Below are 16,495 nucleotides of genomic sequence, written 5' to 3'. Positions count from 1 at the left end.
ACCCGAGTCATTCTCCGGGAGGTCGGCTGTCTGCGGCGCATCCCCCGCCTCGATCAGGAGCTGCAGAGGATCCGCGGCTTGGAGGTGCGGCGGAGCGGGTGCTGTCTCGAGTGCTAGCGCGTGGTGTCTCGAGAGTGCCAGCTGGAAGGCAGGGCGCACGCCCTCCGCATCTACGCGCCCTCCACCGCCGCTTGCTGCGCCGCCGCGAGGGAGGCTCCGCTCGCCGCCGCCTGGGGGAACTTCCAGACTTCAATCCCCTGCTGCGGCTCTCCCTCGTCCTCCTCCTCCTCGTCGTCGTCGTCGTCGCCACTGCTGCTTCCGCTGCTGCCGCCGCTGCCGTCACCGCTGCCGCCGCCCTCGCCGCCCTCGCCGCCCTCGCCGCCCTCGCCGCCCTCCCTCCGCCTCTTGCCGCCGAAGCGCAGCGGGAAGGTTCGCTCACCGACCGACACGGCGAGGAGAGGCAGCGACGGGTGGAGCGAGACGCCGCTCACCGCGTCGGCGTACGAGAGGAGCGTGGTGGGCTCGGAGGGCGGACCGTGCAGCGGGTAGGCGAGCACACACCTGGGTGGGTTCGGGTACTGTGTGTGTAGGGGAGGGCGGCCGTTGCAGCGGGTAGGCGAGCACGCACCCGTCGCGCGAGCCGGTAAACAGGTGTGACCCGTCACGCGATAGGTCGAAGCCGATGCGCTGGTTGGTGGGGGAGGACCGCACGTACTCGGCCACCGGCTGGCACGTGTTGCGCACGTCCCAAGCGATGATCCGCCCGTCGCGCCGCGCGCCTGCCCGGAAGGGTCCGAGAAGGTTCAGAGGGGGAGGGCCGGCGCGAGGATCCGCCCGTCGCGCCGCGCGCCCGAGAGGAGATAGAGGCCATCGGGCGTGAACTGAACCTGCGTCACTCCGCCCGTGTGTCCGCCGAGCAGCGCGACGTGCGCCTTTGCGTTGTCGACGTATAGGCCGATCGAGCCTAGCAACCATCATCGTCTCTGATTCCAGATCACACCCGTTGCGGCGTCGGCGCACAAGACGCTCAACCCGCAAACGAGCCCGCCGCGTACAGGCCCGACCCGTCGGGGCAGAAGGCGAGGCACGACAGGAGGCCCCGCTGGCCGTCCCTCGACTTGCGCGTCGCCGCTGTCGGCCGCGTCTCGATAGCCCTGCCTGGCCGCGTCACGTCGAAGACTCGCACGGCGCGCTCGTACCCCGCGTAGATGAAGCGGCCCGACGGCTCGAAGACGACCGAGTTGGCGGCGTCCACCTCGTCGAGATGGTTGAAGCCGACGTACGAGGCGCGCAGCGTCCCGCTGACGGCGTCCCACAGGTGCACCGGCCGGCCGCGGCTTGTGCTGAGCAGGCAGCACCTACCGGACGTGTCCACGAGGTGTCGCGGACGCCGTCACGGAGGGGAGAGGCTTGGAGGGGCAAAGGCTCGTGGCAAAGGCTCGTGGCAAGGGGCGAGCCGCACGTCATCGGGTCGTGGGCAGACATTAGCGGGTACCACGCGTAGTCGTACACGGACTCGCCCTCGTCGATCCGCAGCGCCGGCCTCAGCTCCTCTTCCGAGTCGCCACCGCCTCCGCCCGTCACCGCGCCGTTGCCGTTTTCGCTCGCCGTGGCAGCGCCGTCGCCGCCGCCGCTGCCGTCGCCGCGCTCGGCCTCCACCGCGGCGCAGGTGGTGGCGTACGCATCGTGCGCCACCTCGCTCGGAAGGTGGAAGACGCGCAGCGCGCAGTCCTCGCTCGCGGTGAGCAGGCACGAGCCATCGGGCGACCAGCGGACGCCGCGGACGACGTTGCCGCCTGCCGGCCGCTTGCCGGCGGAAAAGGCGTCGAAGGCAGCGCACTTTGAGACGAGGGTGGAGTCGGCCGGGGCGGTTGGCATCGGGAGGCACACAGACACAGGCATAGACGCACACGAAGTCCGGGCGCGCCGCGCGCCGGGCGCCGGTGCTGAAAAAACTATTTCTTGGGTTGTCCGTTTTCTTTCTTTCTTTCTTTACTAGCACACACAACAAGAACAAAAGAAACACAAAAGCAGGAAAAGTCAAAAGAGCGGCCGGCACGACAAAAAGAATTTATTTCAGCCAACGCTCTCCGATGCGCCTTCCGTCCTCCGCAGCGCTCCAGGAGGCTCCCCCCAATGTCGCAGGCCCGGGCAGGCTGTGGTGTGTGGCGCTGCCGCGCGCCGCGCAGCGCCGCGCTGCCGACGCCCCGGACCCCGGTCCACCGCGGCGCTGGCCGCCGAGTCTCGCTCCACCTGGTGCAGAAAGTAGAAGCAAATCGTCGGGCGCCGCGGGAGCGCGGGTGGTCACCGCCTGGTCTAAAAAAAGTCCGACAGCCGACACCGGGTCACCGCGCATTCACAGCCGACGGGAAGAAAGACACCAGGCTAGCAAAAACGAATTTGCAAAAGCGTGAGCCCTTCTTCTACCAGTCGACCGTCACGAACGGAGCGCAAACAGTTGCGGGTCCGACGGCCCAATCGATCCGACACTCGCCCCTTCCAGTGTCGACGCTCACGTTGGTGCCCGTGGCGAAACGGCGACGCCAGATTCCGCCCGTGGACCTCTCGGCGTCCGCGAGGGGCGGCCCGAGGGGGCGCAGAAAGTCATCGCTCCAACCCATACCAGTGCACCAGGTTGGAAAGATCGGGTCGGCGGGCGAGTGAGGGGCGCAGAATTCCCATCCTGCCGAACCCGGCCCGCCCGCGTCGCCGATGGCCGAGAAAGCAAAGTAGGACCGCTCTCCGGCGCCGATCAGGAAGGCGGCGAGGGCGGAGTGCACGTGGCCGCACTGCTCGCAAGTGCCAAAGGCGGTCTGCGCATGCACCAGCGCTATGGTGGGCGATGTTGCGATGCGCCGCAGCCAATCAATCTTGCTCTCGGACGCGTCAAAGTTGTAAATCTGTGTCAGCGAGTAGGTGGATGGGATGTCGGCGGTGTGGAATCCGACCAGCTTGTTTGGTCGCATGCTCTGCATGCGTGCCAGGATTTCGGCACGGCCGGCAGGTGCCTCGCCCTCGGCCGTGTCCACAAAGGTGCCGTCCAGCGGGCTCCCAGCGTCGGTCAGGTTGAGGAACGTGCTGAGGAACGTCCGCTGTACCTCGTCGTTACTGTGGTCCCAGATGTAGGTTGTTAGGTTTGGAAACATGCTGCCTCCCGTGCTGCCACGTCCCGAGACACGCCATTTGGGATGCATAGCGATGTTGGAAGAGTATCGAAAGAAGGGGAGAGCCGCGTCCATGTTTTGATAGTAGAGGATTGTCGTGGATCTGTTGAGACGCTTGAGTTCCGCAGCCGCGGCGATGTAGTGCCCGTCAATGTAGCCCTTGCGAGGCCGATACCCTGCAGGTCCCCGTGGCTCATACGCCTCCGGCCCTTGGCCCTGACAGTGCTCAAGCACGATGAGAGGAAAGTGGCGAGTCAGCCACTTGGCACGTGCGGGCGAAAACTCGCGCGTGAATGAGGCGTTGACCTCGCAGAGCTGCTGGAAGAGGGGCACCGAGGACCACGAGAAGGCGGGGGAAGCTGGCGACAGCGTGGCGGGCCGGCTCGATGATGACGCCGTCGTTCACTAGCGTACGTCCCCGGTGCCAGCCAGACGGATGCCAGCCACAGAGTGTGCCTATCGTGTGACGTCTCTCTCCGCCTTACTTGTCGTGTGTCTCTCTCTCACCACCCATACCGCCTGGTGTCCAGTCGCTGGTGAATGTGTTTTCACCCGTTCCTCGCAGCACGGGACTGGCGCGCTGCGCGATCGCGTATTATGATCGGTGTGAAAACAGCATAGTAGGTGTGAATATAGTAAGTAGTACATGCCCCTGTGAGCTCAGGCAGTCCTCTAGTGTGCCTGGACTTGGCCTGAGAATAGTAGCGTTTGGGGCGTGAATTTAGCCGAAGTGGACCTCCAGCAAGGTCCACCAGAGGCCATGTGTCGGGGCAGCCACAAGCGGGCTGGGCATGGGCGAGTCGACCTGACAGGCCGCTCGCTGCCCCAACTCGGCTTAGCCACGGACTTGGCTCACACCCAGGTCGTTGTACTTCAAGGCTAAGAGTGAGTAGGACAAAAGAGTTTTCCCAGCGCGATGCCATGCTCCCACGCGCTGCTCTCGGCGATTCCGGACTTCCCCCTTCCACACCGGCGTGTGTGCTTCGCAAGGAGGGTCCGGGGCTCACAGCATCAGAGCCCGGAGCCGTGTCCGATAACACTACCTCTCGCAGGCGCGCACTGGCACACTACCTCAGGTCTTGCCAACAATACACCTAAAACCTCAGGTCACCTAAAGAAGAAAATGACCGACGGTGTTCCGCCACGCCCGTCCTCGCACTTCTTCTCCCATTGTAAAATTCTTCTCGCCTGCGCCTTGCCTGTCGCGTGAATCGTGCTGTGCGACCGCGTTGCTCGTAAAATTCTTCTCCCCCTGTGTTAGTGCCAGTGCGCGCCAGTCCCGTGCCCAGTGTCGTGCGAGGAAAATTGTAAAATTCTTCTCCCCCCCTCCCCCCCCCGCCCCCTCGTTTTTCTGCACTGCGCGTTGCGCACTAAAAGCCCCGCGAAGCCGCGCTCGCGCCGCTCACGCTCAGTATGTCGGCCACCTTCCTCGCATCGTGCACGCAGCGCGCTGCGGACGCCGACGGCCCGGAGGCGGACCTCTCCTCCCTTCCTGTGGAGGCCGTCGGCCGCTGCCTCGCGCCGCGCACCATGCGGGAGGGCGGCGCCCCCGCGACTGTGGTCTGCACAGCGCCGAGGGGCGACGACTGCACCGCGTGCGCAGAAGGGCCAGCCACCAACGCCGCGCACTCTCGCGCGAGGAAGAGCGGTGCGGATGCTCCGATCCTGCGGCTCGACAACGACGCTCTTGCCTACATCTTTGCGCTTGTCATGGAAGCAAAGAGCGTACGTGTGACTAACCATGGCAAAGCCAAGTCGCGCAAGAATGCCTTTCTCGCCAAACTCGAGTTCTCCACCGTGTGTTCTCGGTTCAAGCAGGTGGCTTTCTTTGCCCACTCATCGTTCCCATGGTTCTGGCCGTGCCTTTGGTTCGAGAAGGAGGGTGAGCCGACGTGGCTCAGCGACGAGGGCAAGTTTGTCCGCGATCCTTACATTGCAGAGCGGAACAGGCACTTTATCGGCCCCCTCTTGCCACGGGTGCGGGCCCTCTCCAATGCGAACGTGATGTCGGCGGGAACCTCCCACATCTTGCACGACAGTGAGGAAGGGCCAATGGAATGGAGAAACAAGTACCTGCTGCGCCGGAACGCGGCGCTCGAGGCGGCGGGATTCGTGTACTAGGGATTTTGGGGCGCTTGATGAGGGAGCCGTGTACGTTGCGGGGCCTCGGTGAACCTGAGCGGTGACTGCTGAATTCACTTCTGAGTTATCTTGAACGTCTCGGAAGAGCCGTACATGCGTATCTCCTTGTCCTATCTGGCACAAAACAGGTGCTGAGTACTGCGCTTAGAGACGATCGATTCATACACGCAGCGATACAGCATCGCAATCGGCCTTGTCGCTTGTGTTTGTACAATTTTGCTGTACCAGGTCGTAGCGCGCTAAAGCCGTAGCGGCTAGCGCTGTAGCGGGGTGCGTGTCTGCGTGAGCGAGAGGGAGAGGGGAGAGGGACTTGGGACCCCTAGGCTTAAAAGGGTGGGCCCTGGGGCGCCTGCGGCTTAAACGCCTTAAAACGGGTCCGGGCGCGTAATTTCTTTTTTTCAGCGCGCCGCCTTCCAGAAGCACCTTGCCGTGCCCAGGCGCTCAGCATGCCCGGGCTGCTGGCGCTGCTCCAAGCTGCCGCCCTGCTGCAGCCTTACATCTCCGATGGTGCGCAGTGCACCCGGCCGGGGGAGGACGTGCGGCTCGTCCAATATTCGATCAAGGATGGAGATCGTTGCGAGGAGCCCGGCGACGGCTTCTCGCGCCCGAGCTACTATGGCACAGAGGGCTACAACTATTGCTGGCACGTCCGAAACCTAAACGAGCGCGAGCCAGAGCTGAAGCCCAACACCGGGATGCTCACCATCGCCGACACATGCTCCAGTAACACTGACGAGAGCCGTAAATCTCTCGTGATTGGGGCGCCCGCGCCGCTGGACGCAAACGACCCGTCGTCGATCCTCATAGTCGAGCTGCGACAAGACTGCTCCTTCTTTTCGACGCTGGTCAGAGAGCGCGGCGGTATCCGAGTGGGCAACGAGACGTACGACCTCCAGTGCGTCATCATTGGCGACAGCTCAAACCCGCTCCAAGTCACCAACAGCACCTCGCGGCTCGTGCTCGACTTTCAGCCCGACTTTTTGGTAACGCCGCGAGGGTCGTTGATGACGGAACACGCCTCGAAGCAGGCGGTCCTCGACGGCAGGGCCCTGCTTTCGCCCGCCGGCTCAAGCCCCAGGATTTACTCCGAGGCGGCGGCCCTGGCGGGAGAGGTGGGCGCGGGGGCGAGAACGCTGGCGTTCGGCCTGCAGCCACCGACCGAGACGTACGCTCGTCGAGGCTTGGAGGCGGTCTTCGATGCGGCAAGGCAGTTTGACGCAAACTGCTCTCTACCAGGTCGGCGCCAGCTCGGAGAAGCCACCAACTTCTCAGCGCGGCTGGGCGCCGCGCCCCGCACGGCAGCGCCGGAACGTGATCCGTGCGAGCTAGCCTCGCGGTGCGAAGCGGGATCGTGCGTGAAGAGTCTGAAGCTGGGTGTGGTCCTCGAGAACTCCAGCTACAGCTTCCCCGTCCGGGATATGTGCGGCAACGCGACCGCGCTGTGGACCTCCCTTGGCGGCGTGGCCAATGTCTCGACCGCCGTCATCGCGGGGCGCAGGAATTCCGGCCTTGAGTACGTGCAAGCCTCGAGGGACGTGGACGACGCCGCGTACGAGAGCAGCCTGGCGTCGGCGCTGGCGCAGCTCAGGGATGACGGGGCGACGGTGGTGCTCGTCTGCTCTCCCGGTGCCGTGGAGGTGCCAAACATCATGCGGAACCTGAGCTACGCTCCGCTCGCCACCATCCTCACCACCTCGCTCTACAAGTCGAGGTATCGAACCCGGATGGCGGAGGGCTGGTGGGAGGGCGAGTACTTCTTGGAGACCTACCCCTGGGACAGGGCGCTGCCGGGGCCGAAGGGCGCCTTCACCAACTTGACCTCCCGAGAGTACGACGACAGATTTCGAGTCGAGTTTGACACCGCGCCAGGGCGGCACAGCGCAATCACGATCGCCGCCCTGTCGGCGCTGGCGTACGCGATCGAGTCGACTGGCTCGCTCAACACGTCGGCCGTCACCGAGGCGCTCCTGAGCTCCGAGCTGCCCGAGTTCTTTGGCAACATCTCGTTTGACGCCCACGGCCAGCAGGACGCTGCGCTCGCCGCCTTCCCCGTGATCCAGTACCTCCCCTTCAGCACGAGAAAGGGGGTGCTGGACGGGGTTGAGCTTCCGTTGGCTGACGTGGTCGACTATTCGGGGTGGGGCGAGACGATTCGGGAGGTTGCCTTTCCGATGCCAACCTGGGAACTCAGAGAGTGCCGCCGCGCCGACCCCTGTGGCGCGAACGGCTGGTGCAAGCAGGATGGCCCGGGCAGAGCCGTATGCGAGTGCGAGGAGGGCTTTGAGTCGGTTGATGGTGGGCGCTGCTCTGAGTACCTGCCATCGCCTCCGCCTTCGCCTCCGCCGCCCCCAAAGGAGGAGGGGATCAACTTCCCGTACTACGCGATCGGCATCGCGTGCGTCGCCTTCCTGCTCCTCTTCCTCTCTCTCTGGGCGGTGCTGCGCCGAAAGAACGCGTACCAGACGCAGATCACCTTTGCCGAGAGGGAATTCGCGCGCTGGCAGGATCGCCACCGCGCTCGTCCCTCCCGTCGCCGCCGCCCTCATCGCAAGGAGAAGGCTGACCTTACCTCATTGTTCCCGCAGGTCGACCCAAAGGCGCGGCGGCGCTCCAACCTCTCCGGAAGGCAACTGACCAGCCTTGTCCAGCGGGCGGGCTGCTGCGGCGGAGACGCCCTTGACGAGGAGACGCTGACTCGCAGCCGCGCGCGCGTGGTCGCCGCGCCGTCGGTCCCGCACGACGTGTTCCACTGCTTCGTGAGCCACGCGTGGGCGAGCGGGCAGGACCAGGCGCGGTCGGTCAAGGGGCAGCTGCAGCGGTACGTCCAGAACATCCAGGTCTTCCTCGACGTCGACAACCTCGAGGACATCTCCCGGCTCGGCGAGTACGTCGGCAACTCGAGCGCGCTGGTGGTCTTTCTGAGCGGCTCGTCCTCGCCGCTCGGGCAGCCGCAGTCGGACTACTTCTCGTCCGCGAACTGCATGGTGGAGCTGCGAGCCGCCGTGGACCAGGACGTGCCCATCCTGCTGGTGCTCGAGACCGACCCGACCCACGGGGGCGTGCCGCTCGAGGTGCACCGCGAGGCGTGCCCCGACGAGCTCGCGGCCGCCGTGTTTCGACACCCGCCCATCCCGTGGCACCGGCTGCGCGACTTCCAGACCGTCTCGCTCCGGCTGCTCATCGAGCGTCTGCTCACGGCTTGGCGCGTGCCTGGCGCCGACCGCGCCATCTTCATTCCGAGCGACCGGCTCCTCCGGCCGACGCCGCGCCTCGTCACCAAGCGGCCGTACCACTTTTACCACTCGCCGCACAACCCGGGCGTCGAGCTGATCGTCGACATGCTCGAGCAGGCGGCGCCTCGCCCTCGCCGCCTCCACCCTCGCCCTCGCTGCTCGCCCCTCGCCTCCTCACCCTCGCCCCTCGCCTCCTCACCCTCGCCCCTGCCCCCATCCCCACCCTCACCCTCGCCCTAGCCATATCCTCGCCCCTCGCCCCTCACCCCTCACCCCCTCACCCCCTCATCCCCTCATCCCCTCCCCCTCACCCCCTCACCACCCTCATCCCTCACCCCCTCACCGCCCCTCGCATCTCGCACCTCAGCGCCCCATCACCCCTCGCCAGGCGGCGCCGCGCCGCGCCGCACCCCTCGGCCTGCAGCTCCGGCGGACGAGCATGAGCGGGCTACCGTTGAGCGTCCTGCGCTCGACTGACGCGCTCGATCACGCCAGCCCCGCCAGCGTGGTCTGCTGCCTCGTCCGCCCGAGAGGACCCGAGATGGCCCGAGACTGACCCGAGATGGGCCGAGGCTAGGTCTGCTTTCTCGTCTACCTCCACGCCGAGACCTTCTCGCCCGGAGATCGGGCCACCAGCCTGACGCGCGAGCTACAGGCCGCGCTGCACGACGGCGTCCCGCCGCCGCACCGAGGACCCGAGATGGGCCGAGATGGACCGAGATCACCCGCGATCGCCCGAGATTAGGCGTCCCGCTGCTGCTCGTCCACGAGCGGAGGAGGGCGCACGGCGCGGCCACCTTCAACGAGATTGCGGAGGCTACGCCACCCGCCCTCAAGGCGTCAGGCGTCTACCGGCGCATCGCCACGCCGGTCTTTGATGAGCCGCACGCCGCCGTCTCGGCGCGGCTACGCCGCCGCCACCCTCGCCGCCCACCCCTTCGCCCTCGCCGCCTCGTCGTCGACTCTCCACCCTCGCCTCCGCCTCGCCCCATACTCCTCCGACCCCCCCCCCCCCCCCTCCCCCTCTCGAGCCAGTGCGCTCCCGAGATCTCCCCAGCAGTGCTCGACACACACCCTCCCCCGCCCCGCACGCAGGCGCGGCTCCTCCTCGACCAGCTCGAGCAGCTCGCGAGCCGGAGCAGCACCGGCTCCCTCCTTCGCAGGCGTGGCCGTCGTACCAGTGCTCGAGATCAGGCGAGAATGCCCGAGGTTAGCGCCTCCCTCCTCCGCCGCAGGCTGAGCGGGCACCTTGGCAGCAGCCTCATGTCGAGCCTCGGCAACTCGATCGCCTCGTCGGACGGCTCGAAGAGCGGCGGCGACGACGCCCACCCCCCGCCGCACGGAGGCGCCGCCACGAGCCCCGCCCGACGCAGGAAGCTGCCACCGCGGACCGAGCCGGCACAGCGCCAGTCGTGCCCAGCCGGCCCGGCGAGGGCAGCACCGCGCCGCCAGTCGTGCCCAGACAGCGGAGGGAGGCAAGACGTCGAGGTGGTGTGACTGTGAAGGGGAGGGCGGGAGATCAGATATATACGTGATACGTGGACTGGAGGTGCGGTGTACTAGTGGCGCATGCAATCCCTTTAAGTACGTATCTTTTAGCTTACTGGGACTGTTACTGGGAGCGCTAGAAGGGAGAGAGGGGGTTGTGTGTTCTCTTTACGGCTTGGCCCATATACAGTACAGTTTTTAACCACTTGCTTGCGCGTTTAACAGCTGGTGTTCGCACGGGGTGGGCCTGAGAAAGGTCTGCCAGGATCCTAGGGGACTGTGGTTGCACGAGAGTACCTGACCTCCAACCATCACTTCGACCTTACTTTTTCTGATGGTCGTTCGTTTGTTCTGTTTTGTAACCTCCGATTTCTAACTCGGATGGTTTCTTTTCTAGTCTCCCACGTAAATAGGGTCGGTCGGTCGGTCGGTCGGTATCTTGCTGCCGTCGCCCGCCCTGGAGAGGTTCGTTTGGGGAGGTGGGCCGGAAAATAAAGGCTCCGCATGGGTACAATGGAGTACTTTTAGGGTAGACTCACCTACTCACCGCTGTCGTCATCGCTGGCACCCGACTCGCCATCGCTCGAACCGGACACTTCGCACTCTGGGCACGAATACACACACTCGCCGGCGTGAGCCGTGACCCATGTGCGCGCATTTGAACATGTGGTCGTGGTTGCAATGTGCGCAGCACGGATCTCGCTCGCTTTCGCTACCGAGCGGCTCTAGAGTATCATGAGATGCCATGGTCACGCACTCCAGCTCGAGGCAATCTCCGCACGCCGTGCACCGCGCACGACATACACATCTCGCAACGGCAGGAACTCGGCGCTTGCTGAGACCCAGCTATGCGGATGCGTGCTCGGTGTGGGCTGTGCAGACATGGCCGGCGCGTGCCAGCCGGGCACTCGGTGATAGTAGGGGAACGTCACGAGCTCGTGCAGCTGCTCCGAGCTGAACTCAGCGACGTCATGCAGGTTGAGCTCGTGAAGCATCCGTTGCGCGTCTTTGATCGACGGCTCGTCGGGCAGCCTGGCTGTCGAGACGTCTAGCTCGGGCGATGACTCTGGATGCGGCGGCAGCAGCCGCACCCACGAGCCGACGCGCACCTGCACGGCTATGTGACTCTTAGCTCGTGACTTATGACTCAAGCTGCTCATGACTCAAGCTGCTCGTGTCCCACGCACCTCGCCACCCGCCATCGCCTCGACGGTCGCCGGCGAGGCGTAGAGGCGGCGAGAGAGGATGTAGCCGCTGCCGTTGTCGTCGCCGCCGTGGAAAGACGTCACCGTGGCGATCGCGTTGGGCTCGCCGGGCAGCCAGCAAACCTGCAGAGATCCAGCCGAGATCCGAGATCCAGCCAGGGTCCAGCCGAGATCAAGCTGAGATCAAGCTGAGATCAAGCTGAGATCAAGCCCGACCTGCTGCCCGACGCGAGGCCACGGCTCCACCTGGTAAGGCGAAATGCGGCGCGGCCCGGCCTCATCTTCATCCTCGTCCAGCAGCACATCATGGTGATGCTCCGGCTCAACGACGGCCGTGACCGCCCTGCCGCACTCCCACAGCACGGCTCGCTCGAGCACGACGCCGCAGCAGCCAGCGTGCAGCCCCTCGATCACGCGCACGCGTTGGCCCTCGTGCACGAAATTGTCGCCCAGAAGCCGCTTCTCCTCCCTAGTGCGCGCCACCTGGCTCGAGTCGAGTGGGATCTTCTTCTTCTTGCGAGCCGCTGTGCGGTACTGGTTGATGACGTTCAGCCGCCGGTTCCTGTCGCGCCGCTCCGCCTCCACCGCGCCCTTCTTGCGCTTCTGCGCGCCGGACGCCTCCGGCCTGCCGCTCCTGTCGCGCTTGTCCTCGCGCTTGCGCTCGCGCTGCTGAGCCATCGAGGCTGCTGATCGCCCGCCCTTGGCCCAGGGCAGCCCGGTGACGTTGTGCAGCCAGGCACCGCTCTCCCCGTAGCTTCCATCCCACGTGTGCTCCTTCGGCGCCCTGCCTTGCGGCCGTGGATGTGGAGCGCCGGGCGCGGCTGCGGTCGAGGACGAGGCCTGGCCACTCATTTGTGGACGGCCAAATCTTTGTGGCTCTTGCCAAATCTTTGTGAGGTGGGAGGCCCGGGCAGCTAGGTTGGGGGTCGCGGAATAATGTTGGGAGTGGGTACCTTACGAAGTAAACTTCTCCATTGTACGATAAAAAACTCGCCAAAACGCACCGGCGCTTCCCAGGCTGCTCCTCGCTGACTCCGACGCCATCAACGACGCCATCAACGACCACAGTCTATGCTTCGCGCCGCCCCCTCGCTGCTCCGCCGCAGCGCTCGCGCGTACTCGTCCTCGTCGTCGCACGTCAAGGTCGCCGTCCTCGGCGCCGCCGGCGGCATCGGCCAGCCGCTCTCGCTGCTGTGCAAGCTGTCCGACTCGATAGACGAGGTTGCTTGCTATGACGTCGTCGGCACGCCGGGCGTGGCGGCCGACCTCTCGCACTGCCCGACCAAGGCGGTGATCACCGGGGACCTGCCCTCGGCCGGCACCTGGCCGCCGTCGGGCAACAGCGGCCTCGAGCGGACGCTGACAGGCGCGAGCGTGGTTGTTATCCCTGCGGGCGTGCCGCGCAAGCCGGGCATGACGCGCGACGACCTGTTCAACACGAACGCGTCGATCGTGCAGACGCTGGTCGAGGGATGCGCAAAGTACTGCCCCGACGCGACGCTCGCCATCATCTCCAACCCCGTCAACTCTACTGTGCCGATCGCCGCAGAGGCGCGCCGCGCTCTCGCCGCCGTGCCACACTCCCGCCGCACTCGGCCACGCTCCCGCCGCACGCCGCCTCCGCCGTCTGTCAGGCCCCTGTGCCTTGCCACGTGCCCCGCTCTCGGCCCCGCCCCGCCCGCGCTCACTCTCGCATGCCACACAATGCCTCCTGCCGCGCTCCCGCCGCCGCTGCCCTCCCCGCCCACCACCGCCACCACCACTCTTGCCGCCGCCGCCGCCGCCGCCGCCGTCGACCACATTCCTACTGCCGCCGCCGGCGCCGCCATCACCCACCTTCGCCACCGCCGCCAGCACCGCCTCCGCCGCCTCAGCCGCCTCCTCTGATGTGCCGAAGCTGCAGCCGCGTGCAAGCCGCCGCCGTCGCAGGTGCTGAAGAAGGCGGGCGTGTACAAGCCGGCGAAGCTGTGCGGCGTGACGACGCTCGACGTGCGCCGCGCAAGCGCCTCTTCCGCGGACCCCCCCCCCCCCCCTCCCCCTTCCTTCCGCGAGTCCTCCCTCGCACCCCGTTGCGCCGCAGGTGTGCCGCGCCAACACCTTTCTGGCGGAGAAGCTGGGATGCTCGCCTAAGGACATCGACGTGACGGTCATCGGCGGGCACGCGGGCATCACCATCCTGCCGCTGCTCTCGCAGGCGCTCCTCTCCACTTGCGCACGCCGCGGGCACTCTCCCGACGCTGCGCCGTCGCCTCGCTACTTCACTGCCGCCTCTCACTCACACAGACCCTTGTCCAGCCGCGTCACTCTGCCGCCACTCCGCCGCCTCGCGGCTCACCAAGCACGCCGCCCGGCCCCCCCTCCCCCCCTCTCTCTCCGCCAGGTGCCGGGCGCTTCGTCGCTCCCGGCCGATGTGCTCGACGCTCTGACGGTGCGGATCCAGTTCGGCGGCGACGAGGCGGAGATTGAGCCGAGATGTGCTGAGATGAGCCGAGATTCAATGCGGAGGTACAGCCGAGGTGCAGCCGAGGTGCAGCCGAGATCTGGCCGAGATCTAGCCGACGTGCAGTCTGGTGGCGGTGAGGTTCGCCGGCGCGAGTGTGAACGGCGTCTCTTCACGCGCGCGGCTGTGAGTGCAGGTGGTCAAGGCCAAGGCTGGGTCCGGTTCCGCGACGCTCTCGATGGCATACGCCGGCTACCTCTTCACTGAGGGCGTCATCAAGGTGGCACCTCGCAGACACCTCGCAGACACCTTCCCAGACACCTTCCCTGACACCTCGCACACACACCCCCAAGACACACCGGCACACCTCATGCACACGCCGGCGGCCTCTTCTTCTCGGCGGAGTAGCCACGAGGGGGGGGGGGGGTGCGACGGACGCGTCCACGACATGTCCGCCTCGCGCGTCCTCCCGCAGGCGATGCGCGGCGAGGAGGTAGTGCAGTGCGCGTACGTCGAGTCCACCCTCACCTCGGCGCAGTACTTCGCGTCCCCCTGCAAGTTTGGCCCTGACGGCGGCGTTGCCGAGGCGCGCCCCCGCCCCGTCGCTGCCCGCACGCCCGCGAGGGATGCGTCGCAACAGCTCGCCCAATCTCGCCCCAATCTCGCCCAATCTCGTCCGGCCGCGGAGAGGGATGTCGCACAGTCCGCTGATTCTGCCGACGGCCCGAGCGCCGCGTGTGGAGTGCATTCTGGTCTTCTTTCGACTGACTCCCGCCCGACCCGCCACCCCTGCTCCCCCCCCCCCCACCCCCACCCCGCCCCACCCCCGCCTGCCCGCCCGCCCGCTCTCGCCCTCCCTCCTGCGCGCACGCGGGAGGCCGAGAGACACCGAGCGCCCTCCCTCCCTCCCTCCCCAGGTGCTGCCCTTCGGCCCGCTCTCGAGCTACGAGCAGGCGCGGACCGCCGCTTTGCCCCCCCTGGGAGACGCGAGGGGCAGCCCGGCCCTTGGCCCCCACACCGCCGTGTGGAGGAGTGGCTTACCTCGCCCCCCACCACCCCGGCCCTCCGTGCGCCTCACCCCGCCCCACCCTCCCGGCGGCGGCAGGGATGGCTCGACAAGCTGCTGCCCGACCTGCAGAAGCAGATTGACAAGGGCATCAGCTTCGTCAAGTAGACCGGAGAGCGACCCCCTACCTCCCCTCGCCGCGCGGGAGAAGGCCGCCCTGAGGGCTCTCTCCCGCGGGCGGCAGAGCGCCTGCGCCCTCTCCGGACCTCGCCCCCCGTCGCCGCGCGTCGCATGAATCAAATTCATGGCATGAACGCTGGGGCCTTTCGCCTTTCGGCGTGTGTGGGCAGGGGCAGCCTGGGGAGAGCGTGTGGTGCCGGCGAGTTCGACGTACATTGTCCTCTCTCTCCGTACGCTCATCGCTCTCTCTCCCGTCCGCTCGGCTCTGCCTCTGTCCCGTCGGGCTGTTTTTATTTTGCAAAAACTCGCGGGAGCAAATCTCGCTCACGTCGCTCGCGCGTGGCTCGGGTCTCGGCGCTCGTCGGCTCTTCGCGAAAGATGAGCTCCTTCTGGGCTTCTGCGTTCTGGGCGATTGTGTGTCGTGTGTGTCCGCGGGAGTTGGTTTGTCGGGAGGGAGGGGCAGGCTGCTCACCCACGTGCCACGAGCCACGGGCCACGCGCACCGGGCCAGTGCTTGCACTTGAATGCCTGGGGCTCCTATCCGTGTCCGGGGGTGGAGATGCGAGGGTCGCCCCCCCCCCCCGTGCCCCACCACTTTGTGTAGGTAGGTAGGAACGTTCGAATGGTGTTTCTTACCAACAAAGAATTCGCGGCCGTAGCTTGCCTAGGCGATCGCCTCACCTCGCCCAGCGGCCGATGCCTCGTCCCGTCAAGCGCAGGAGGAGCGCCAGGGTGCGTGCTGCGGAGCAAGCCCCGCCCCTTCCCACCCCAGCCGGCCCCACCGCCACACTCCCCGCGCCTCGCCGACGCAGGCGGCGGTGGCGGCCAAGGCCTTCATTAGAGGTGCGGCTCCCGCCACCTCGGCTGCGACTGGGCCACCCCGCAAGCAGCGCGGCGCCGAAACGACGGCGAGACGCGGTGTGCTCCTCCGCTGGGTCTGCCGCGTCGCGCGGCACGGCTCCGGCGCCCGCGGCGCCTCGTGCCGCCGGCTGGTGCTCAAGTCATTTGAGCTCGTTTCGATGCCGTCCACGCAGAGCTGCTCCGTCGAGGAGGCCGCAGCGGACGCCGACGCGCCGGCCATCGCGGCCAAAATCCTGGCGCGGTCGCCCAACCTCCGCCCCGGCGCGATCGTCACGGCCGTCGTCCCGCTGGCCGCCGTGCCTGCCCCCAGCGATGGCTGGTGAGGCGCTAATTAGCAGCTCGCAATTAGAGGCGCGAGGAGGCGCGCCCCTGCGATTTTCTTGGCGAGCCGGCAGCGAGCGGCCCGTTGGACCCTGCGTCACAACCGCAGCAATCGAACTGTCCCCTACCCAGATATTGGCCCGCGATGCGGGAGGACAAAACACTCTCCGTCTCGACTCTGCACTCTTGAACAACACTCTGTCGTGTCGCATGTCTCATGGCATAATCCACGAGGCATTTTCCATCCGCGTATACGTGTGTGTAGTGTCACTCGGTATTTTTCTTCAAAGGCTAACAGGTGGCGGGCCGGCGGCAGGCGAGAGTACGCCGCCGCGCCCGGCCGGCCGGCGGGCCGCGGCGCCGCGTGTGGGCCGAGCGTGCGCTCGCGCTGCGGGTAAAAAAGTCAAGCCGGGGGCGCGCGCGGCCCGCGGGACCTCTGGGGACACGCCGCGTCC

General features: G+C 66.6%; 4 protein-coding genes across 4 annotated transcripts; 3 read left to right on the top strand and 1 right to left on the bottom strand.

Annotated features, from left to right (window-relative positions):
- Positions 1 to 170: 170 nt before the first annotated feature.
- On the bottom strand, positions 171 to 1,902 carry EMIHUDRAFT_208691 (hypothetical protein; the record flags this gene model as incomplete). Its single annotated transcript, XM_005772332.1, has 6 exons — positions 171 to 257; positions 444 to 561; positions 629 to 779; positions 1,033 to 1,358; positions 1,463 to 1,551; positions 1,660 to 1,902. 6 exons carry the CDS (start codon positions 1,900 to 1,902, stop codon positions 171 to 173), a joined length of 1,014 nt encoding a protein of 337 aa, XP_005772389.1.
- Positions 1,903 to 8,416: 6,514 nt separating this feature from the next.
- EMIHUDRAFT_435932 (hypothetical protein) lies at positions 8,417 to 10,231 on the top strand. The gene is made up of 6 exons (XM_005772331.1): positions 8,417 to 8,656; positions 8,928 to 9,047; positions 9,117 to 9,210; positions 9,285 to 9,439; positions 9,635 to 9,702; positions 9,775 to 10,231. Exons 1-6 carry the CDS (start codon positions 8,645 to 8,647, stop codon positions 10,034 to 10,036), a joined length of 711 nt encoding a protein of 236 aa, XP_005772388.1. The 5' UTR covers positions 8,417 to 8,644; the 3' UTR covers positions 10,037 to 10,231.
- Positions 10,232 to 12,252: 2,021 nt separating this feature from the next.
- EMIHUDRAFT_451022 (NAD-dependent malate dehydrogenase) lies at positions 12,253 to 15,178 on the top strand. The gene is made up of 8 exons (XM_005772330.1): positions 12,253 to 12,783; positions 13,162 to 13,221; positions 13,313 to 13,426; positions 13,613 to 13,687; positions 13,869 to 13,952; positions 14,148 to 14,258; positions 14,590 to 14,625; positions 14,778 to 15,178. The coding sequence occupies exons 1-8, from the start codon at positions 12,304 to 12,306 to the stop codon at positions 14,844 to 14,846; spliced, it is 1,029 nt and encodes a 342-aa protein (XP_005772387.1). The 5' UTR covers positions 12,253 to 12,303; the 3' UTR covers positions 14,847 to 15,178.
- Positions 15,179 to 15,548: 370 nt separating this feature from the next.
- Positions 15,549 to 16,447, top strand: EMIHUDRAFT_435928 (hypothetical protein; the record flags this gene model as incomplete). Its single annotated transcript, XM_005772329.1, has 2 exons — positions 15,549 to 15,590; positions 15,671 to 16,447. A coding segment is annotated over exon 2 (414 nt), but the record flags the coding sequence as incomplete, so codon positions are not given.
- Positions 16,448 to 16,495: the final 48 nt, after the last annotated feature.

Source organism: Emiliania huxleyi (genome assembly GCF_000372725.1).
Source record: "Emiliania huxleyi CCMP1516 unplaced genomic scaffold EMIHUscaffold_36, whole genome shotgun sequence".
NCBI classification, from domain to species: Eukaryota; Haptophyta; order Isochrysidales; family Noelaerhabdaceae; genus Emiliania; species Emiliania huxleyi.
This window is presented reverse-complemented; position numbering and strand designations above follow the sequence as displayed.

What these genes read in the sequence shown, in the direction of transcription:
- EMIHUDRAFT_451022 (XM_005772330.1), top strand. Translation starts at nt 12,304, where the DNA reads ATGCTTCGCGCCGCCCCCTCGCTGCTCCGCCGCAGCGCTCGCGCGTAC. An exon ending in GCGGCGTGACGACGCTCGAC is followed by an intron (nt 13,222 to 13,312) that starts GTGCGCCGCGCA and finishes GTTGCGCCGCAG; the next exon opens with GTGTGCCGCGCCAACACCTT. An exon ending in TCACTGAGGGCGTCATCAAG is followed by an intron (nt 13,953 to 14,147) that starts GTGGCACCTCGC and finishes GTCCTCCCGCAG; the next exon opens with GCGATGCGCGGCGAGGAGGT.
- EMIHUDRAFT_435932 (XM_005772331.1), top strand. An exon ending in ACGCCAGCCCCGCCAGCGTG is followed by an intron (nt 9,048 to 9,116) that starts GTCTGCTGCCTC and finishes GGCCGAGGCTAG; the next exon opens with GTCTGCTTTCTCGTCTACCT. An exon ending in AGCCGCACGCCGCCGTCTCG is followed by an intron (nt 9,440 to 9,634) that starts GCGCGGCTACGC and finishes CCCCGCACGCAG; the next exon opens with GCGCGGCTCCTCCTCGACCA.